We start from the raw sequence: 24,682 nt of genomic DNA on the forward strand, positions 1-24,682 counted from the left end.
CGGATGTGCATCTAAGGGGAAATTATTTGAAAAGCCTATAGAGCGCTCAAAAATGAGTACGGACAGGTTCAGAAACAACTAAAGTATTGTGCGATTTTTTTTCTCCACATTGAATATTTCCAAAATGCAATTTATTTTTATTGGACTGATGTGAGATAGTTGTCCGGATTGAAAAATACTGTATATGCCATTTCAATTATATAGGCTACTAATCCCTAAATGATATTAATCTGGTTTCTGATAAACATTGCCTGTTAGATTATATTATCTTGTGTTTTATAAGGAACAAAAAATATAAACGCAACATGTAAAGTGTTGGTCCCATGGGTGAAGCTGAAATGAAAGAGCCCAGAAATGTTCCATACACACAAAAAGCTTATTTCACTCAAATGTTGTTTAAACATTTAAACATTTGTTTACATCCTTGTTAGTGAGCATTTCTCCTTTGCCGAGATAATCCATCCAACTGACAGGTGTGGCATATCAAGAAGATGATTAAACAGCATAATCATTACTCAGGTGCGCCTTGTGCCCAGGACAATAAAAAAAGTGCAGTTTTGTCCCACAACACAATGCCACAGATGTCTTATGTTTTGAGGGAGTGTACAATTGGCATGCTGACTGCAAGAATGTCCACCAGAGCTGTTGCCAGAGAATTGAATGTTTGGCAGTACGTCCAACTGGTCTCACAACCGCAGACCACGTGTAACCATTGCCAGTCCAGGACCTCCACATCCAGCTTCTTCACCTGCGGGAGTCTGAGACCAGCCCCCTGGACAGCTGATGAGATAAAGCCATTTTGTGGGGGAAAACTAATTCTGATTGGCTGGGTCTGGCCTATGCCCCCCCCCCCCAGGCCAACCCATGGCTGCACCCCTGCATTCATGTGAAATTCATAGATTAGAGCCTAATATATTTCAATTGAATTATTTCCTAATATGAACTTAAACTCAAATTGTTTAATTGGTGCATTTATATTTTTGTTCAGTAAAGATAGCCTACTACATAAAGCTGTGCAGTAGCCAATATGCATGTTGGGGAATTTTTCACAATGCAATTAATGCAGTCATTAGTTTTATTTAGGGTTCCTTATCCATATTCAGTTATAATATTGCATTACCCTCAATTTGGCCTTCTCTGCCAACAACAAGACAAGTAAAGGAAATTGACAGAACTTTTTTAAATGTTTTTTTTACATAATGCAACTAACGTTTTAGTCATCATTAACCTATTATTGCAAATGCAATGATACTATAGATCCTCTGAGCCTCTTAACACATCTAATGTTACATGTACGCAGACTCCTCTTGAATTCCCTGTGCATTGAAGGCTTCGGCGAACTGACAACACCACCCAAATGACATGATGGTGCAATGCTAACTGGTTGGAGTGTTGTAAAGTGCAATGATGTGAGAGCAGTTTGATACAAATTATCGTATTTTGAGAATATATTTTATACACCCAAATCGGTAATATATCTGACAGGTATACAAAATAAATGCTTTAGGGAAGGAAATAAAACAAAAATGAACAGAATGAAATTAAGAGCAACTATTCTCTCACACTACATTTCCATAGTCACGGTGAAAGTATGTGGGGGACCAATTCTATTGAACACGGATCAGAGCAACATATACAAAGACAATAGACAACACTCAAAACGCTACCAATCTTTATAGGAATTAATGATTGTTTTTCATGTATTTTTTTTAACAGCTACAAACATTATTTTACATAGACTAAATAAAATATTTATATACATAATAATTGTAAGACAAACCAAGAGTGCCGCAGATAATGTTGTAAAGTGAGTGAAACGGGTAAGAAAAACAACAACGACAAAGGCAAGGGGACCAAGATGAATGATAGATGTGTTGCAGTTAATTCAATGTGCATTACACCTAAAACCCCTCAAAACCTTCTCTTATCCTGTCTTCGTCTGGAACCCTGGTTCACTATTGCGGTCTCACACATGTAGTTCATTACACATTTAACTCCACAAATGCTGGTAATACAAAATATATATATTCTCTATATACACAGAACAGTGCATATTTGATCAGCTGTGTGTGTACACATTCACACGTACTGTACGAGTGTGTTCAGCTGCCTGGGTGTCTCTGAATCTGTTGACACTGTGTTGATGAGGATCAGAACGCGATGATGACTGCTTTTGCCAGTTTGTAACTTACTTCAAAACATAGATGGAAGGAGGGAATATAGCTCATCACAGACCAGCATGAGAAAGGAATTTCACCAGAGAGATCATCAGTTCAGTTTGGAGAGGACAATATTTCTTTATCCCCCCCCTTTTCATCTAACCTAGAGCCACTACACCCTGAAACATTTGCTGCCAATGTTAAGTGGAACGATTTGGGTAAAAGAAGAGCATCAGACTAACACTTGTTTTTTTTGTTTGTTTTTTTTTTACACAGAAAAATCTTCTAATACATAGGGATCCAAAAATAAAATCACTCATTTGTTTTTTTCCCATATAAAAATGGTCAACATGTTTTGTTCTTAGATTTCCTTACATAATACACTATTGGGAACTCAGCTCAGAGGTCAAAGATTAAGGATAGGAACATCAAAGAGGTCACAAAGGCCTTCGGTTTCGTCAAGGTTATAGATATAGTCGTGGTCACCCGGCGGGGGAGACAGACGGAGGAGTGGAGAGAACACTGGGAAAGAGAGAGACCGGTACAAAGAGATCAGGGAGGAGGAATGCATTTCTCAACTTGATATGCCAAGTATATCTCTACTGATCCACAAATCCAAATAAGCAGACGTGTAGGCATGGCAACTTACCTTCAGAAGACATCAACTCCTCCAACAGGTCTGCACTCATGATCTCTACTCCGAGAGACAGTGTGAGAGGGAGAGATATGGGGGTTAGAATTAAAAAAGGTGCAAAACATATATTCTGGAAGCTATAATCTCAAGTAATTGCCAGCATTGATAACATTTGCCATAGAAAAATAACTCCCAATAGATTTCATCATTTGTGGAGGTGATCTTTACCTTTACTTGGGTCAAACATATCAGAAAGTTCTTTGGGGAAATCCAGCACTACAAACAGAAGACAAAAAACAGTCACTCACTCAATAACGTCAGAAAAGGATTGATAAAGAGTGCACACACTCCCTAAATAAACCTAGAATTTGATGTATATTTTGTAGTTCTGTGGTGTCCCCCTTGTATGATTTTGTACCAGGATAGAGAAGCATTATGCTCTTAAGGAAACAGCAGGTGACAGTTACGTTCTGAGGGGTCAGTCTTGATTGGTCCAAAGATTGCTGAAGATGAGGAAGAGAAGCCATCCAATGAGGCAGAGGACTGGAGAAGCTGGGTGTCCAACAGAGTTGTCGGTTGGGCAGTTGTGTTTGTAGTGGGTGTGGAAACAGTCAGTGTGCTGACGTTTTTGCTAGACACTGTAAAAGTAGGACAATGATATGATTATTACATTTTGCTGTCCTTCCAATGCTCAGATAAAGACAAGCATACAGTAAGAAGTCTGCCCTTTTTCAGACCAAATCATACCTGCGGTGGTGACTGCCTGGTTGGTAGTAGCTGTGGAAGCAGGTGAGAGTGTGGCAGAACTGGGGTTGGAGGAGGGGGTCAGAGGCTGGTTGGGCTGGGAGGAGGCAGCAGGTGCTGGTTTTGGGTTTGCAGCAGCAGGCACTGTCAGGCTCTGGAGCATGTCCTCTGGTGGGGGGACGGGCAATACCACTGGAGACGGGCTGGACGGGTCCTTGTTTACTAGAAGAACCTCAATGGGTCCTGCTGAGCTCTTGAGACGGATCTGATACTTCTTCTGTCCATTCAGTACCTGCCAACAGTCACTCAGAGTCAGACACATGGTAGAGGCACAGGGAACTCCAACTCAGATTCTGTAGAGCTGCTGCGTGTAGGCCTTTGTTTCATCCCAGTACTGACACTTGATTCATATAATCGTTGTCCAGACTGTGTTTAGTTGATTGCTTTTAAAAAGTATATTAGTGCTAGGCTGGAACAGAAGCCTGCACAACCAGTAGCTCACCAGAATCCAAGTTGGAGATACATGGTCAGAGGACAGTGAGACAAAGGGGAGAGTCATTTTTAAATCCCTTTCATAAACAGACCAAAATCCCACAAATTGATCATGCCTGCTGCTTTTCACCTGCTTTTGGTTTATCTGAAAGTAGTAGGGGGCAAAAAAAAGAATATGGAAAAAGAAAAGCCACCTAAACAGTGCCTAAAATGAACCAGCTAAATTCTGGTAGATTTTGGCATTGGCGGTTAAGATGACAATTTCACCCGCCACGTTGGTGGGTGTTCAGGGCGGGAAATTAACACCTGCCAAATACAGGTAGATTGTGATTGGTGGGTAAGAATGTCTATTTCACCAGCCATGTTGGCAGGTGGTCAGAGATATTTTTTCCCCCCATCCAAAGCACCAATGTAGAAGTTATCGAATTGACCAGAAAGGCTCCTGAAGGGTGACTTTATCCTTATGTTCTTGGCCAGTTACATCGTTTTGTTCACACGCTAGGTTGTTTTTCCAATGTTTGAGTTTGCTGCAAAGGACTGCTCCTAGGGAAGAGACCTCGCAGTCTGAGATTTTCTCCCCATCACAGACAAGTGCCAAAAGCACTCACAAACTTCTACAGATGCACAATCGAGAGCATCCTGTCGGGCTGTATCACCGCCTGGTACGGCAACTGCTTCGTTTACATACTCATCTCATATGTATATACTGTACTCGATACCATCTACTGCATCTTGCCTATGCCGCTCTGTACCATCACTCATTCATATATCTTTATGTACATATTCTTTATCCCTTTACACTTGTGTGTATAAGGTAGTAGTTTTGGAATTGTTAGCTAGATTACTCGTTGATTATTACTGCATTGTCGGAACTAGAAGCACAAGCATTTCGCTACACTCGCATTAACATCTGTAACCCATGTGTATGTGACAAATAAAATTTGATTTGATTTGAGTTACGACAATAACAGCCCGTCCCTTAAAGGGGAAGCAGAACATTTGTGTCTCACCTAATGACTCAAATATTAAGGGAACATTCTGCTTGATTAAGCATGAATCACTCCAAAAACCTTATAAACTTTTAGTAATTTCCTATTAACCCTATCAGTCCCGAGACTAGGCTTGGGCGGGTATTTGGAAAAAGCCACGGTATGGTTTTTCAATACCAATACTTTCAAAACAATTTCTTTTAAGTAAAAAAAAATAAATTAAAATGTAGTTATATGCAGTGTTCCTTCAGAAAAGCAGCATCACAACTTTGTTAATTTGCAGAATTGTTCTCGTTCACTTGTAAATGTCCACACTCACTGAAAATGACATTTGGTAGCTATTAGCCATGCTTAACTTTGAGCTCTCTTTGCAATTAGTTTATGTTTGTTTTCGCTCGTTAGCAAACAGCTTCTATGTGGTTTTGCTATTAATTTGTACAAATTTAATTAACACTCTGGTAATAGAGGCCCAATGGGCTTTCTAATCTTTTTTAGCACCCCCTTGTGTGCTAGGGCAGTAATATGAAAATCCTCCCAAACCTACCCAGACTTTCCTTTATCTGCATTTATCTCCCTTATATTTAGCCTCACAATGAACTGCTTATCCATTTTATTTTCAGGACAACCAGGTCGAAGTATAACACACAACAATTGGACATAAACTATTGCATTCATGAGTTATATTGAAAAATGTCAACAAAAAATAAGGACCGCCAAAGCAAAATCCTGATAAAAATGTATTTATGTAAGTACAGAAATGTGCTAAATGGGAAATTAATATTCAACTAGTCAACAACAACTGTGTGGAGTTGAGTTTGTGACAGCAACTATGTGAGCTTATTACAGTGTTATAGGCACTATATCCTACTTCTATGTCGAGGGAACCCCTTACCTTCTAACGACTCGTGTGGTTTGTGAGCTTTATAGAGCAAAACATGTGTGTTATGAGATTCTCAGCTTTTCATAGATGGTTTGAGCTACAAACTATTTGGACTCTGCAGATGCTTTTGTATAATAAAAAAAAAACCCGGCCCAGGCCCCTTCGGGATCCGCCCGTGTCTCACAAACGCCGCTCTAGCTCAGCCCCCATTAAATGAAACAGACTAATGGTTGATATCTAGAGAAGAAGTAGACCAATCCAAATGGTAAAATTTAAATAAAAAAAAACACAAAACTTCTAAGGGGTTAGATGTCCAAAACGCGCCGGCATTACAGTGGGACCTATTGGGTTATAACACACACAGCATTCAGAAAGTATTCAGACCCCTGGACTTTTCCACACTTTGATACGTTACAGCCTTATTTTACCCTGTACCTGTCCCGCAGGTGAGATGATCGGATGTACCGATCCTGTGCAGGTGGTCTGTACACATGGTCTGCCACTGCGAGGACGATCAGCTGTCCGTCCTGTAGCACTGTCTTAGGCGTCTCACAGTACGGACATTGCAATGTATTGCCATGGCCACATCTGCAGTCCTCATGCCTCATTGCAGCACACCTGAGGCACGTTCATGCAGATGAGCAGGGATCCTGGGCATCTTTCATACCATTCAAAGGTTTGGACACGTACTCATTCAAGGGTTTTTCTTTATTTTTTACAATTTTCAACATTATTAGAATAATAGTGAAGACATCAAAACTATGAATTAACACATGGAATCATGTAGTAACCAAAAATGTATTAAAAACAAATATTTTTGAGGTCATAATATTTGAATAACAAATAATATTTTAGATTACTCAAAAGTAGCCACCCTTTGCCTTGATGACAGTTTTCAACACTCTAGGGCATTCTCTCAACCAGCTTCACCTGGAATGCTTTTCCAACAGTCCTGAAGGAGTTCCCACATATGCTGAGCATTTGTTGGCAGCTTTTCCTTCACACTGTGGTCCAACTCATCCCAAACCATCTCAATTGGGTTGAGGTCGGGTGATTGTGGAGGCCAGGTCATCTGATGCAGTACTCCATCACTCTCCTTCTTGGTCAAATAGCCCTTACACGGCCCGGAGGTGTGTTGGGTCATTGTCCTGTTGAAAAACAAATGATAGTCCCAATAAGTGCAAACCAGATGGAATGGCGTATTGCTGCAGAATAACACAGCAAAGACACAGCGGTTGGAATCAAACATCTAAAATTTGGACTCATCAGACCAAAGGACAGATTTCCACCGGGTCTTAAGTCCATTGCTCGTGTTTCTTGGCCCAAGCAAGTCTCTTCTTATTATTGGTGTCCTTTAGTAGTTGGTTGAATTGCTGCAAAGAAACATGAAGGCCTGATTCATGCAGTCTCCTCTGAACAGTTGATGTTGAGATGTGCCTGTTACTTGAAATCTAAGCATTTATTTGGGGTGCAATCTGAGGTTCTAATGAACTTATCTTCTGCAGCAGAGGTAACTCCAGGTCTTCCTTTCCTGTGGCGGTCCTCATGAGAGCCAGTTTCATCATAGCGCTTGATGGTTTTTGCAACTGCACTTGAAGAAACATTCAAAGTTCTTATAATTTTCCAGATTGACTGACCTTCATGCCTTAAAGTAATGATGGACTATCATTTCTCTTTGCTTATTTGAGCTGTTCTTGCCATAATATGGACTTGCTCTTTTACCAAATAGGGCTATCTTCTGTATAACACCCATAGCTTGTCAAAACACAACTGATTGGCTCAAAAGCATTAAGAAGGAGAGAAATCCCACAAATAATATTTTTGCAGGAATCTCCTTGCGAATGATTTTGCCGAAGATTGTATCACCGCCGGGCTGGGCAACCTGAGCTTTTGCTATCTCATTGCTAACAGTTGTATAAATGTTTTTTTTTTTTTTTATCAACACAGCAATGGACTCTCCAGTAGAATGGCCTTACTGAAGAACTCAGTGACTTTAAACATGGTACCGTCATAGGATGCCACCTTTCCAACAAGTCAGTTCGTCAAATTTCTTCCCTGCTGGTGCTGCACCGGTTAACTGCAAGTGTGGTTATTGTGAAGTGGAAATGTCTAGGATATTTTTATATATTATGGATCCCCATTACTCTTCCTGGGGTCCAGCCAAAATGAAGGCAGTAATATACATTATAATTCATTTTTTAAACATTAAGTGCGTGCCCTCCGGCACTACAACACACAGTCCAGGTGTGCGTGTGTGTATACTGTGTATGTTATGTGTGTTTGAATAAGTGCGTGTGTGAGAGAGAGAGAGACTTCACAGTCCTCGCTGTTCCATAAGGTGTATTTATTTATTTAAATATGATTTTACTGCTTGCGTGAGTTACTTGATGTGGACTAGAGTTCCATGTACTGTGCGCCTCCCATAGTCTGTTCTGGACTTGGGGACTGTGAAGAGACCTCTGGTTGCATGTCTTGTGGGGTATGCATGGGTGTCCGAGCTGTGTGCTAGTACTTCAAACAAACAGCTCGTGCTTTCACCGTGTCAATACTTTTACAAAACAAATAGTGATGACAATCTCTCCTCTACTTTGAGCCATGAGAGATTGACATGCATATTATTCATGTTAGCTCTACGTGTACATTTAAGGGCAAGCCGTGCTGCCCTGTTATGAGCCAGTTTTAATATTCCCAAGTCCCTCTTTGCTGGACGTGACCACATGACTAGGCAGTAGTCCAGGTGCAAAACTAGGGCCTGTGGGATCTGCCTTGTTGATATTGTTGTTAAAAGGTAAAGTAGTGCTTTATTATGGACAGACCTCACCCCATCTTAACTACTGTTGCATCAAAAGGTTTTGATCATAACAGTTTACAATCCAGGGTTACCCCAAGCAATTAAGTCACCTCAACTTGCTCAATTTCCACATCATTCATTACAAGATTTAGTTGAAGTTTAAGGCTTAGTCAATCATTTGTCCCAAATACAATGCTTTTAGTTTTTGAAATAATTAGGACTAACTTATTTCTTGCCACCCATTCTGAAACTGACTGCAGCACTTTAAGTGTTGCAGTGATTTAATTTGCTGTGGTAGCGGATGTGTATAGTGTTGAGTCATCTGCATACATAGACACACAGGCTTTACTCAGAGCCAGTGTCAGGTCATTAGTAAAGATTGAAAAAAGTAAGGGGCCAAGACAGATGCCCAGGGGAATGCCTGATTCTTCCTGGATTATGTTGGAGGAGCTACCAATAAAGAAAACCCTCTGTGTTCTGTTAAACAGGTAAGCTTTGATCCACAACATAGCAGGGGGTGTAAAGCCATAATGTTTACGTTTTTCCAGCAGAATGCTATGATCGACAAAGTCAAAAGCCGCACTGAAGTCTAACAAAACAGCTCACAATCAATGTCTCTCAGCCAATTCCGTGCATGTTGAATGCCCTTCCCTAATTATTTACTGTAAAATAGCATTGTATCTTGTCAAACACAAAAAGTTTAGTAAAGGGGCTGATTGGTCAGCTATTTGTGCCAGAAAAAGGGTGCTTTACCATTCTTGGGTAGCGGAATTACTTTCGATTCCCTCCAGGCCTGAGGGCACACACTTTGTAAACTTAGATTGAAGAAATGGCAAATAGGAGTGGCAATATCGTCCACTATCATCCTCAGGAATTTTCCATCTAAATTGTCAGACCCAAGTGGCTAGTAATTGTTGATCGACTGATTATGTCACCTCTTCCACACTCACTTTACATAATTCAAAATGACAATGCTTGTCTTTCATCATTTGGCCAGTTATACTTGGATGTGTTTGCTAATCTTGCCAACAATTGTTTTTTTAAGTAGTTGGCAATATCAGTGGGTTTTGTGATGAATGAGCCATCTAACTCAATGAATAATGGAAGTTTTCCCTTCTGTCCAAAATTTGATTTAACTTTTTATGGCTGCAGGGGCAGTATTGAGTAGCATGGATGAAAGGTGCCCATATCAAATGGCCTGCTCCTCAGTCATAGTTGTTAATATTAGCATATTATTATTAGTATTGGATAGAAAACACGGACGTTTCTAAAACTGTTTGAATGATGTCTGTGAGTATAAAATAACTCATATTGGCAGGCAAAATCCTGAGTTGAAATCAAAACAGGAAGTCAGAAATCTGAGCTTGTATGTATTCACCAGAGTCCCCATTGAAATCCCCTTGAGACATGAATGATGTTGCACTGCCTAGGGGTTCCACTAGATGTCAACCATCAATATAAATTATAATGAGGCTTCTATGTTGTTGTGGGAGTGAATGAGAGCAGAATATATCAGATGTCCATCAAGCAGCCATTTTGTGATTGCGCTTTTTCCTCATGGTAGTTACCTGCGTTCCATTGCTCACGAAGACGAGAAGGAATACTCCGGTTGGAACTTTATTGAAGCTATATGTTAAAAACATCCGAATGATTGATTCTGTACTTAGTTTGAAATGTTTCTTCGACCGGTAATATACCCTTTGAGTTTTTTGTCCGATTTAACACTGACCAGAATTAGCGTTTGAATATGTATACCAAATGCGCTAACAAAAGAAGGTATTTGGAAATAAATAACGGACATTTTCAAACAAAAACATTTATTTTGGACCTGGGATTGCTGGAGTGCTTTCTGATGTAGATCAACCGTAAGGGAATATTTATCATGTCATTTCTTGTTTATTTTTCGCGCTGTGGTGTTTTTACTTTTGAGCGCCGTCTCAGATTATTGCATTGCGTTTCTTTTTCCGTAAAGTTTTTTAAAAATCTGACACAGCGGTTGTATTAATGAGAGGTATATCTATAATTCCATGTGTATAATGTGGCTATGAAAAATCACTTGATTTTTTGGGGATCTAATGAATCTAAATAGCCACTGTAAACTCAATATTTTTTTTATATAAATATGAACTTTATCAAACAAAACATGCATCTATTGTGTAATATGAAGTCCTATGAGTGTCATCTGATGAAGATAAGTCAAGGTTAGTGATTCCTTTTATCTTTATTTCTGTTTTTTGTGAATGCTATATTTTGCTGGAAAATGGCTGTGCTTATTGTGGGTTGGTGGAGACCTAACAATCGTTTGTAGTGCTTTCGCTGAAAAGCCTATTAGAAATCGGAAACTTTGGTGGGATTAACAACAAGAATAGCTTTAAAATGATATAAAACACATGTATGTTTTAGGAATTGTAATTATGAGATTTCTGTGGTTTGAATTTGGCACCCTCTATTTTCACTGGTAGTTTGTCCTATCGATCCCGGTATCGGGATTGCAGCCATAACAGGTTTTGAGGTGCTCCAAAGCTTTTTAATCAGTCTTTATATACAGTTGAAGTTGGAAGTTTACATACACTTATGTTGGATTCATTACCACTCCACAACGACCCCAAGCATATTTAAAGTTGTGGCAAAATGGCTTAAGGACAACAAAGTCAAGGTATTAGTGGCCATCACAAAGCCCTGACCTCAATCCTATAGAAAATTTGTGGGCAGAACTGAAAAAGTGTGTGTGAGCAAGGAGGCCTACAAACCTGACTCAGTAACACCAGCTCTATCAGGAGGAAGGGGCCAAAAGTCACCCAACTTATTGTGGGAAGCTTGTGGAAGGCTACCTGAAACGTTTGACCCAAGTTAAACAATTTAAAGGCAACGCTACCAAATACCAATTGAGTGTATGTAAACTTCTAACCCACTGGGAATGTGATGAAAGAAATAAAAGCTGAAATAAATCATTCTCTCTATTATTCTGACATATCACATTCTTAAAATAAAGTGGTGATCCTAACTAACCTAAAACAGGGAATTTTTACTGGGATTTTACTGTGAATTTACTGTAAACTTACGACTTCAACTATCTTTCCATCTTTGTTTTACAGTATAGTTTCTTCTTCTTTTTGTTCTGTTTAGTCACATTATTTCTCAATTTGCAATAGGTTTGCCAATCAGTTATGCAGCCATACTTATTTATCACTCCTTTTTCCTCATCCCTCTTAACCATAAAATGTTTCAATTCCTCATCAACTCATGAGGATTTAACCGTTTTACAGCCATTGTCTAAATGGGTGCATGTTAATTAGTAAATGGAGTAAGAAATGTCAAATATGTCAAGTGTAGAAAATACTTGTAACATCATCATAGGAATCACTACAAAACCAGTTGTAGGACCTCATACACAACATTAGGCCCAGCCTTTGGCTACCATATTGTGATCACTACATCCGATGGATTTGGATTCTTCTTTAACTTCACTTGGGTAGGGGGCAGCATTCAGAATTTTGGATGAAAAGCATGCCCAAATTAAACTGTATGCTACTCAGTCCAAGAATATAGGATATGCATATAGAGATAGCCTGCAGAGTTCTGTCCTACTATCCAGGTCTGTACCCAAACAATTTGAACTTCTACTTATAAAAATCCACCTCTCTGAAAACAAGTCTCTCACTGTTGCCACCTGCTATAGACCACCCTCTGCCCCCAGCTGTGCTCTGGACACCATATGTGAACTGATTGCCCCCCATCTATCTTCAGAGCTTGTGCTGCTAGACGACCTAAACTGGAACATGCTTAACACCCCAGCCATCCTACAATCTAAGCTTGATGCCCTCAATCCTCACACAAATTATCAATGAACCTACCAGGTACCACCCCAAAGCCGTAAACACGGGCACCCTCAAAATTATCATCCTAACCAACTTGCCCTCTAAATACACTTGTGCTGTTTTCAACCAAGATCTCAGCAATCACTGCCTCATTGCCTGCATCCGTAATGGGTCAGCGGTCAAACAACCTCCACTGATCACTGTCAAACGCTACCTGAAACACTTCAGCGAGCAGGCCTTTCTAATCGACCTGGCCGGGGTATCCTGGAAGGACTGACCTCATCCCGTCAGTAGAGGATGCCTGGTTATTTAAAAAAAAAATGCCTTCCTCACCATCTTAAATAAGCATGCCCCATTCAAGAAATTTAGAACCAGGAACAGGTATAGCTAGACAATCTGGACCCTTTCTTTCTAAAATGATCTGCCGAAATTGTTGCAACCCCTATTAATAGCCTGTTCAACCTCTCTTTCGTGACGTCTGAGATTCCCAAAGATTGGAAAGCAGCTGCGGTCATCCCCCTCTTCAAAGGGGGGGACACTCTTGACCCAAACTGCTACAGACCTATATCCTACCCTGCCTTTCTAAGGTCTTCGAAAGCCAAGTCAACAAACAGATTACCGACCATTTCGAATCCCACCATACCTTCTCCGCTATGCAATCTGGTTTCAGAGCTGGTCATGGGTGCACCTTAGCCACGCTCAAGGTCCTAAACGGTATCTTAACCGCCATCGATAAGAAACAATACTATGCAGCCATATTCATTGACCTGGCCAAAGCTTTCGACTCTGTCAATCACCACATCCTCAGCGGCAGACTCGATAGCCTTGGTTTCTAAAATGATTGCCTCCCCTGGTTCACCAACTATTTCTCTGATAGAGTTCAGTGTGTCAAATCGGAGGGCCTGTTGTCCGGGCCTCTGGCAGTCTATGGGGTGCCACAGGGTTCAATTCTTGGACCGACTCTCTTCTCTGTATACATCAATGATGTCGCTCTTGCTGCTGGTGAGTCTCTGATCCACCTCTACGCAGACGACACCATTCTGTATACTTCTGGCCCTTCTTTGGACTCTGTGTTAACAACCCTCCAGACGAGCTTCAATGCCATACAACTCTCCATCCGTGGCCTCAATTGCTCTTAAATACAAGTAAAACTAAATGCATGCTCTTTAACTGATCGCTGCCTGCACCTGCCCGCCCGTCCAACATTACTACTCTGGACAGTTGTCTTAGAATATGTGGACAACTACAAATACCTAGGTGTCTGGTTAGACTGTAAACTCTCCTTCCAGACTCACATCAAACATCTCCAATCCCAAGTTAAATCTAGACTTGGCTTCCTATTGTGCAACAAAGCCTCCTTCACTCATGCTGCCAAACATACTCTTGTAAAACGGACCATCCTACCGATCCTCGACGACGTCATTTACAAAATAGCCATCAATACCCTACTCAATAAATTGGATGCAGTCTAACACAGTGCCATCCATTTTGTCACCAAAGCCCCATATACTACCCACCACTGCGACCTGTACGCTCTCGTTGGCTGGCCCTCGCTTCATACTCCTCATCAAACCCACTGGCTCCAGGTCATCTACAAGACCCTGCTAGGTAATGTCCCCCCTTATCTCAGCTCGCTGGTCACCATAGCAGCCCCCACCTGTAGCGCGCGCTCCAGCGGGTATCTCTCTCTGGTCACCCCCAAAACCAATTCTTCCTTTGGCCGCCTCTCCTTCCAGTTCTCCTCTGCCAATGACTGGAGCGAACTACAAAAATCTCTCAAACTGGAAACACATCTCCCTCACTAGCTTTACACCAGCTGTCAGAACAGCTCACAGATTACTGCACCTGTACATAGCCCATCTATATTTTAGCCCAAACAACTCTCTTCCCCTACTGTATTTATTTATTTTGCTCCCCATTATTTCTATTTCTACTTTGCACATTCTTCCACTGCAAATCTACCCGTGTTTTACTTGCTATATTGCATTTACTTCGCCACCATGGCCTTTTTTTTTGCCTTTACCTCCCTTATCTCACCTCAATTGCTCACATCATAGACTTATTTTTTCTACTGTATTATTGATTGTATGTTTGTTTTACTCCATGTGTGTTGTTGTATGTGTCGAACTGCTTTGCTTTATCTTGGCCTGATCGCAATTGTAAATGAGAACTTGTTCCCAACTTGCCTACCTGGTTAAATAAAGGTGAAATACATTTGTTTTTAAATAGCAGCTCTTCACAAGAATGGGCATTTGGTGAGGCAGGTGAACCTGTAGCCATATTACTTCAACGGTAATTGACATGAGATCCTCTCTAAGCTTTACTGGAATGTAGCTCTAAACATAGACAGCAACACTACACCGGTTGGCATTTCTGTGTCTTCTATAGATGTTATAACCATGTATTTCTACCACTATAATCAAAAGGTATAATCCAAGTGAGTTCCAGAGTCTGTACATGAATGTCATCTGTTACTAGCAAGCCTTGAGCCTTTTACTTTCAGTTTTGTTCCAACAGCTTCAAAAATTATATTTGTTACTGAAAATATATTTCACAGCGTAAAATGAAATTGAGCTAACAGTGTAGAATTTTTACAACCAGGAAATGACAGAGCAAATTGGCAGGTAGGTAAAATTACAAATTACAATGCAAAAAAATCCTATGTGTAGCACCTTTAAGAGTCCATGTTACTGCAGAAATGGACTCAACCGCACGAATACCCGGCCGTCCCATCTTCAGTCAGCTGTTCATTCTGCCGCCAACCTCAATTTTTTTGTTGTTGGGACAATTAGTTTGACATCTACAGTCAGTTAAGTCGGTTACACCTCCCTAATTTGAAATGCAAACAGCCCCTATGGTCTTACAACACCCCCCATTTGCCAGTTACCCATAAAAAGGGAAAATTAGCACACAAAAGTGGTCATGCCTCATTGCAGCACGCCTGAGGCACGTTCATGCAGATGAGCAGGGATCCTGGGCATCTTTCATACCATTCAAAGGTTTGGACACGTACTCATTCAAGGGTTTTTCTTTATTTTTTACAATTTTCAACATTATTAGAATAATAGTGAAGACATCAAAACTATGAATTAACACATGGAATCATGTAGTAACCAAAAATGTATTAAAAACAAATATTTTTGAGGTCATAATATTTGAATAACAAATAATATTTTAGATTACTCAAAAGTAGCCACCCTTTGCCTTGATGACAGTTTTCAACACTCTAGGGCATTCTCTCAACCAGCTTCACCTGGAATGCTTTTCCAACAGTCCTGAAGGAGTTCCCACATATGCTGAGCATTTGTTGGCAGCTTTTCCTTCACACTGTGGTCCAACTCATCCCAAACCATCTCAATTGGGTTGAGGTCGGGTGATTGTGGAGGCCAGGTCATCTGATGCAGTACTCCATCACTCTCCTTCTTGGTCAAATAGCCCTTACACGGCCCGGAGGTGTGTTGGGTCATTGTCCTGTTGAAAAACAAATGATAGTCCCAAAAAGTGCAAACCAGATGGAATGGCGTATTGCTGCAGAATAACACAGCAAAGACACAGCGGTTGGAATCAAACATCTAAAATTTGGACTCATCAGACCAAAGGACAGATTTCCACCAGGTCTTATGTCCATTGCTCGTGTTTCTTGGCCCAAGCAAGTCTCTTCTTATTATTGGTGTCCTTTAGTAGTTGGTTGAATTGCTGCAAAGAAACATGAAGGCCTGATTCATGCAGTCTCCTCTGAACAGTTGATGTTGAGATGTGCCTGTTACTTGAACTCTAAGCATTTATTTGGGGTGCAATCTGAGGTTCTAATGAACTTATCTTCTGCAGCAGAGGTAACTCCAGGTCTTCCTTTCCTGTGGCGGTCCTCATGAGAGCCAGTTTCATCATAGCGCTTGATGGTTTTTGCAACTGCACTTGAAGAAACATTCAAAGTTCTTATAATTTTCCAGATTGACTGACCTTCATGCCTTAAAGTAATGATGGACTATCATTTCTCTTTGCTTATTTGAGCTGTTCTTGCCATAATATGGACTTGCTCTTTTACCAAATAGGGCTATCTTCTGTATACCACCCATAGCTTGTCAAAACACAACTGATTGGCTCAAAAGCATTAAGAAGGAGAGAAATCCCACAAATGAACTATTTCAGCCACACCGTTGCTAACAGTTGTATAAATGTTTTTTTTTTTTTTATCAACACAGCAATGGACTCTCCAGTAGAATGGCCTTACTGAAGAACTCAGTGACTTTAAACATGGTACCGTCATAGGATGCCACCTTTCCAACAAGTCAGTTCGTCAAATTTCTTCCCTGCTGGTGCTGCACCGGTTAACTGCAAGTGTGGTTATTGTGAAGTGGAAATGTCTAGGATATTTTTATATATTATGGATCCCCATTACTCTTCCTGGGGTCCAGCCAAAATGAAGGCAGTAATATACATTATAATTCATTTTTTAAACATTAAGTGCGTGCCCTCCGGCACTACAACACACAGTCCAGGTGTACGTGTGTGTATACTGTGTATGTTATGTGTGTTTGAATAAGTGCGTGTGTGAGAGAGAGAGAGACTTCACAGTCCTCGCTGTTCCATAAGGTGTATTTATTTATTTAAATATGATTTTACTGCTTGCGTGAGTTACTTGATGTGGACTAGAGTTCCATGTACTGTGCGCCTCCCATAGTCTGTTCTGGACTTGGGGACTGTGAAGAGACCTCTGGTTGCATGTCTTGTGGGGTATGCATGGGTGTCCGAGCTGTGTGCTAGTACTTCAAACAAACAGCTCGTGCTTTCACCGTGTCAATACTTTTTACAAAACAAATAGTGATGACAATCTCTCCTCTACTTTGAGCCATGAGAGATTGACATGCATATTATTCATGTTAGCTCTACGTGTACATTTAAGGGCAAGCCGTGCTGCCCTGTTATGAGCCAGTTTTAATATTCCCAAGTCCCTCTTTGCTGGACGTGACCACATGACTAGGCAGTAGTCCAGGTGCAAAACTAGGGCCTGTGGGATCTGCCTTGTTGATATTGTTGTTAAAAAGGTAAAGTAGTGCTTTATTATGGACAGACCTCACCCCATCTTAACTACTGTTGCATCAAAAGGTTTTGATCATAACAGTTTACAATCCAGGGTTACCCCAAGCAATTAAGTCACCTCAACTTGCTCAATTTCCACATCATTCATTACAAGATTTAGTTGAAGTTTAAGGCTTAGTGAATCATTTGTCCCAAATACAATGCTTTTAGATTGTGAAATAATTAGGACTAACTTATTTCTTGCCACCCATTCTGAAACTGGCTGCAGCACTTTAAGTGTTGCAGTGATTTAATTTGCTGTGGTAGCGGATGTGTATAGTGTTGAGTCATCTGCATACATAGACACACAGGCTTTACTCAGAGCCAATGTCAGGTCATTAGTAAAGATTGAAAAAAGTAAGGGGCCAAGACAGATGCCCAGGGGAATGCCTGATTCTTCCTGGATTATGTTGGAGGAGCTACCAATAAAGAAAACCCTCTGTGTTCTGTTAGACAGGTAAGCTTTGATCCACAACATAGCAGGGGGTGTAAAGCCATAATGTATACGTTTTTCCAGCAGAATACTATGATCGACAAAGTCAAAAGCCTTGAAGTCTAACAAAACAGCTCACAATCAATGTCTCTTAGCCAATTCCGTGCATGTTGAATGCCCTTTCAATTCTCGGGCCGACTCTTTTCTCTGTATATATCAATGATGTTGCTCTTGCTGCGGGCGATTCCCTGATCCACCTCTACGCAGACGACACCATTCTATATACTTTCGGCCCGTCATTGGACACTGTGCTATCAAACCTCCAAACGAGCTTCAATGCCATACAGCACTCCTTCCGTGGCCTCCAACTGCTCTTAAACGCGAGTAAAACCAAATGCATGCTTTTCAACCGATCGCTGCCTGCACCCGCATGCCCGACTAGCATTACCACCCTGGATGGTTCCAACCTTGAATATGTGGACATCTATAAGTACCTAGGTGTCTGGCTAGACTGCAAACTCTCCTTCCAGACTCACATCAAACATCTCCAATCAAAAATCAAATCCAGAGTCGGCTTTCTATTCCGCAACAAAGCCTCCTTCACTCACGCTGCCAAGCTTACCCTAGTAAAACTGACTATCCTACCGATCCTCGACTTCGGCGATGTCATCTACAAAATGGCTTCCAACACTCTACTCAGCAAACTGGATGCAGTCTATCACAGTGCCATCCGTTTTGTCACTAAAGCACCTTATACCACCCACCACTGCGACTTGTATGCTCTAGTCGGCTGGCCCTCACTACATATTCGTCGCCAGACCCACTGGCTCCAGGTCATCTACAAGTCCATGCCAGGTAAAGCTCCGCCTTATCTCAGTTCACTGGTCACGATGGCAACACCCATCCGTAGCACGCGCTCCAGCAGGTGTATCTCACTGATCATCCCTAAAGCCAACACCTCATTTGGCCGCCTTTCGTTCCAGTACTCTGCTGCCTGTGACTGGAACGAATTGCAAAAATCGCTGAAGTTGGAGACTTTTATCTCCCTCTCCAACTTCAAACATCAGCTATCCGAGCAGCTAACCGATCGCTGCAGCTGTACATAGTCTATAGGTAAATAGCTCACCCTTTTTCACCTACCTCATTCCCATACTGTTTTTATACTGTTTTTATTTATTTACTTTTCTGCTCTTTTGCACACCAATATCTCTACCTGTACATGCCCATCTGATCATTTATCACTCCAGTGTTAATCTGCAAAATTGTATTATTCGCCTACCTCCTCATGCCTTTTGCACACATTGTATATAGACTGCCCATTTTTTCTACTGTGTTATTGACTTGCTAATTGTTTACTCCATGTGTAACTCTGTGTTGTCTGTTCACACTGCTATGCTTTATCTTGGCCAGGTCGCAGTTGCAAATGAGAACTTGTTCTCAACTAGCCTACCTGGTTAAATAAAGGTGAAATAAAAAAATAAAATAAAAATTCCCTAATTATTATTGTAAAATAGCATTGTATCTTGTCAAACACAAAAAGTTTACTAAAGGGGCTGATTGGTCAGCTATTTGTGCCAGAAAAAGGGTGCTTTACCATTCTTGGGCAGCGGAATTACTTTTGATTCCCTCCAGGCCTGAGGGCACACACTTTGTAAACTTAGATTGAAGAAATGGCAAATAGGAGTGGCAATATCGTCCACTATCATCCTCAGGAATTTTCCATCTAAAATGGTCAGACCCAAGTGGCTAGTAATTGTTGATCGACTGATTATGTCACCTCTTCCACACTCACTTTACACAATTCAAAATGACAATGCTTGTCTTTCATCATTTGGCCAGTTATACTTGGATGTGTTTGCTAATCTTGCCAACAATTGTTTTTTTAAGTAGTTGGCAATATCAGTGAGTTTTGTGATGAATGAGCCATCTAACTCAATGAATAATGGAACAGTTTTCCCTTCTGTCCAAAATTGTATTGAACTTTTTATGGCTGCAGGGGCAGTATTGAGTAGCATGGATGAAAGGTGCCCATCTCAAATGGCCTCCTCCTCAGTCATAGTTGTTAATATTAGCATATTATTATTAGTATTGGATAGAAAACACTGACGTTTCTAAAACTGTTTGAATGATGTCTGTGAGTATAACAGAACTCATATTGGCAGGCAAAATCCTGAGTTGAAATCAAAACAGGAAGTCAGAAATCTGAGCTTGTATGTATTCACCAGAGTCCCCATTGAAATCCCCTTGAGATATGAATGATGTTGCACTGCCTAGGGGTTCCACTAGATGTCAACCATCAATATAAATTATAATGAGGCCTCTATGTTGTGGGAGTGAATGAGAGCAGAATATATCAGATGTCCATCAAGCAGCCATTTTGTGATTGCGCTTTTTCCTCATGGTAGTTACCTGCGTTCCATTGCTCACGAAGACGAGAAGGAATACTCCGGTTGGAACTTTATTGAAGCTATATGTTAAAAACATCCGAATGATTGATTCTGTACTTAGTTTGAAATGTTTCTTCGACCGGTAATATCACTGAGTTTTTTGTCCGATCTAACACTGACCAGAATTAGCGTTTGAATATGTATACCAAATGCGCTAACAAAAGAAGGTATTTGGAAATAAATAACGGACATTTTCGAACAAAAACATTTATTTTGGACCTGGGATTGCTGGAGTGCTTTCTGATGATAAATATTCCCTTACGGTTGATCTACATGTCATTTCTTGTTTATTTTTCGCGCTGTGGTGTTTTTACTTTTGCGCGCCGTCTCAGATTATTGCATTGCGTTTCTTTTTCCGTAAAGTTTTTTAAAAATCTGACACAGCGGTTGTATTAATGAGAGGTATATCTATAATTCCATGTGTATAATGTGGCTATGAAAAATCACTTGATTTTTTTTTGGATCTAATGAATCTAAATAGCCACTGTAAACTCTATTTTTTTTATCTAAATATGAACTTTATCAAACAAAACATGCATCTATTGTGTAACATGAAGTCCTATGAGTGTCATCTGATGAAGATAAGTCAAGGTTAGTGATTCCTTTTATCTTTATTTCTGTTTTTTTGTGAATGCTATATTTTGCTGGAAAATGGCTGTGCTTATTGTGGGTTGGTGGAGACCTAACAATCGTTTGTAGTGCTTTCGATGAAAAGCCTATTAGAAATCGGAAACTTTGGTAGGATTAACAACAAGAATAGCTTTAAATGATATAAAACACATGTATGTTTTAGGAATTGTAATTATGAGATTTCTGTGGTTTGAATTTGGCGCCCTCTATTTTCACTGGTAGTTTGTCCTATCGATCCCGGTATCGGGATTGCAGCCATAACAGGTTTTGAGGTGCTCCAAAGATTTTTAATCAGTCTTTATATACAGTTGAAGTTGGAAGTTTACATACACTTATGTTGGATTCATTACCACTCCACCACGACCCCAAGCATATTTAAAGTTGTGGCAAAATGGCTTAAGGACAACAAAGTCAAGGTATTAGTGGCCATCACAAAGCCCTGACCTCAATCCTATAGAAAATTTGTGGGCAGAACTGAAAAAGTGTGTGTGAGCAAGGAGGCCTACAAACCTGACTCAGTAACACCAGCTCTATCAGGAGGAATGGGCCAAAAATCACCCAACTTATTGTGGGAAGCTTGTGGAAGGCTACCTGAAACGTTTGACCCAAGTTAAACAATTTAAAGGCAACGCTACCAAATACCAATTGAGTGTATGTAAACTTCTAACCCACTGGGAATGTGATGAAAGAAATAAAAGCTGAAATAAATCATTCTCTCTATTATTCTGACATATCACATTCTTAAAATAAAGTGGTGATCCTAACTAACCTAAAACAGGGAATTTTTACTGGGATTTTACTGTGCATTTACTGTAAACTTACGACTTCAACTATCTTTCCATCTTTGTTTTACAGTATAGTTTCTTCTTCTTTTTTGTTCTGTTTAGTCACATTATTTCTCAATTTGCAATAGGTTTGCCAATCAGTTATGCAGCCATACTTATTTATCACTCCTTTTTCCTCATCCCTCTTAACCATAAAATGTTTCAATTCCTCATCAACTCATGAGGATTTAACCGTTTTTACAGCCATTGTCTAAATGGGTGCATGTTAATTAGTAAATGGAGTAAGAAATGTCAAATATGTCAAGTGTAGAAAATACTTGTAACATCATCATAGGAATCACTACAAAACCAGTTGTAGGACCTCATACACAACATTAGGCCCAGCCTTTGGCTACCATATTGTGATCACTACATCCGATGGATTTGGATTCTTCTTTAACTTCACTTGGGTAGGGGGCAGCATTCAGAATTTTGGATGAAAAGCATGCCCAAATTAAACTGTATGCTACTCAGTCCAAGAATATAGGATATGCATATAGAGATAGCCTGCAGAGTTCTGTCCTACTATCCAGGTCTGTACCCAAACAATTTGAACTTCTACTTATAAAAATCCACCTCTCTGAAAACAAGTCTCTCACTGTTGCCACCTGCTATAGACCACCCTCTGCCCCCAGCTGTGCTCTGGACACCATATGTGAACTGATTGCCCCCCATCTATCTTCAGAGCTTGTGCTGCTAGGCGACCTAAACTGGAACATGCTTAACACCCCAGCCATCCTACAATCTAAGCTTGATGCCCTCAATTCTCACACAAATTATCAATGAACCTACCAGGTACCACCCCAAAGCCGTAAACACGGGCACCCTCAAAATTATCATCCTAACCAACTTGCCCTCTAAATACACTTGTGCTGTTTTCAACCAAGATCTCAGCAATCACTGCCTCATTGCCTGCATCCGTAATGGGTCAGAGGTCAAACAACCTCCACTCATCACTGTCAAACGCTCCCTGAAACACTTCAGCGAGCAGGCCTTTCTAATCGACCTGGCCGGGGTATCCTGGAAGGACTGACCTCATCCCGTCAGTAGAGGATGCCTGGTTATTTAAAAAAAAAAAGCCTTCCTCACCATCTTAAATAAGCATGCCCCATTCAAGAAATTTAGAACCAGGAACAGGTATAGCTAGACAATCTGGACCCTTTCTTTCTAAAATGATCTGCCGAAATTGTTGCAACCCCTATTACTAGCCTGTTCAACCTCTCTTTCGTGACGTCTGAGATTCCCAAAGATTGGAAAGCAGCTGCGGTCATCCCCCTCTTCAAAGGGGGGGACACTCTTGACCCAAACTGCTACAGACCTATATCCTACCCTGCCTTTCTAAGGTCTTCGAAAGCCAAGTCAACAAACAGATTACCGACCATTTCGAATCCCACCATACCTTCTCCGCTATGCAATCTGGTTTCAGAGCTGGTCATGGGTGCACCTTAGCCACGCTCAAGGTCCTAAACGGTATCTTAACCGCCATCGATAAGAAACAATACTATGCAGCCGTATTCATTGACCTGGCCAAAGCTTTCGACTCTGTCAATCACCACATCCTCATCGGCAGACTCGATAGCCTTGGTTTCTAAAATGATTGCCTCCACCTGGTTCACCAACTATTTCTCTGATAGAGTTCAGTGTGTCAAATCGGAGGGCCTGTTGTCCGGGCCTCTGGCAGTCTATGGGGGTGCCACAGGGTTCAATTCTTGGACCGACTCTCTTCTCTGTATACATCAATGATGTCGCTCTTGCTGCTGGTGAGTCTCTGATCCACCTCTACGCAGACGACACCATTCTGTATACTTCTGGCCCTTCTTTGGACTCTGTGTTAACAACCCTCCAGACGAGCTTCAATGCCATACAACTCTCCATCCGTGGCCTCCAATTGCTCTTAAATACAAGTAAAACTAAATGCATGCTCTTTAACTGATCGCTGCCTGCACCTGCCCGCCCGTCCAACATTACTACTCTGGACAGTTGTCTTAGAATATGTGGACAACTACAAATACCTAGGTGTCTGGTTACTGTAAACTCTCCTTCCAGACTCACATCAAACATCTCCAATCCCAAGTTAAATCTAGACTTGGCTTCCTATTGTGCAACAAAGCCTCCTTCACTCATGCTGCCAAACATACTCTTGTAAAACGGACCATCCTACCGATCCTCGACGACGTCATTTACAAAATAGCCATCAATACCCTACTCAATAAATTGGATGCAGTCTATCACAGTGCCATCCATTTTGTCACCAAAGCCCCATATACTACCCACCACTGCGACCTGTACGCTCTCGTTGGCTGGCCCTCGCTTCATACTCCTCATCAAACCCACTGGCTCCAGGTCATCTACAAGACCCTGCTAGGTAATGTCCCCCCTTATCTCAGCTCGCTGGTCACCATAGCAGCCCCCACCTGTAGCGCGCGCTCCAGCGGGTATATCTCTCTGGTCACCCCCAAAACCAATTCTTCCTTTGGCCGCCTCTCCTTCCAGTTCTCCTCTGCCAATGACTGGAGCGAACTACAAAAATCTCTCAAACTGGAAACACATCTCCCTCACTAGCTTTACACCAGCTGTCAGAACAGCTCACAGATTACTGCACCTGTACATAGCCCATCTATATTTTAGCCCAAACAACTCTCTTCCCTACTGTATTTATTTATTTATTTTGCTCCCCATTATTTCTATTTCTACTTCGCACATTCTTCCACTGCAAATCTACCCGTGTTTTACTTGCTATATTGCATTTACTTCGCCACCAT

At 41.0% G+C, this 24,682-nt stretch overlaps 1 protein-coding gene across 1 annotated transcript in view; it reads right to left on the minus strand.

Annotated features, from left to right (window-relative positions):
• Positions 1–1,438: 1,438 nt before the first annotated feature.
• Positions 1,439–24,682, minus strand: part of e2f4 (E2F transcription factor 4) — a 60,502-nt gene continuing 37,258 nt past the window's right edge. Inside the window, exons 6-10 of the mRNA XM_035798186.2 lie at positions 3,541–3,829; positions 3,261–3,431; positions 3,022–3,069; positions 2,809–2,853; positions 1,439–2,681 (exon numbers count right to left, since the gene is read on the minus strand). Coding sequence (XP_035654079.1) covers positions 2,566–2,681; positions 2,809–2,853; positions 3,022–3,069; positions 3,261–3,431; positions 3,541–3,829 — 669 coding nt within the window. The 3' untranslated portion in view covers positions 1,439–2,565. The remainder of the gene's footprint in view (positions 2,682–2,808; positions 2,854–3,021; positions 3,070–3,260; positions 3,432–3,540; positions 3,830–24,682) is intronic.

This window comes from Oncorhynchus keta, chromosome 22, assembly GCF_023373465.1.
Source record: "Oncorhynchus keta strain PuntledgeMale-10-30-2019 chromosome 22, Oket_V2, whole genome shotgun sequence".
Taxonomy (NCBI): Eukaryota; Metazoa; Chordata; class Actinopteri; order Salmoniformes; family Salmonidae; genus Oncorhynchus; species Oncorhynchus keta.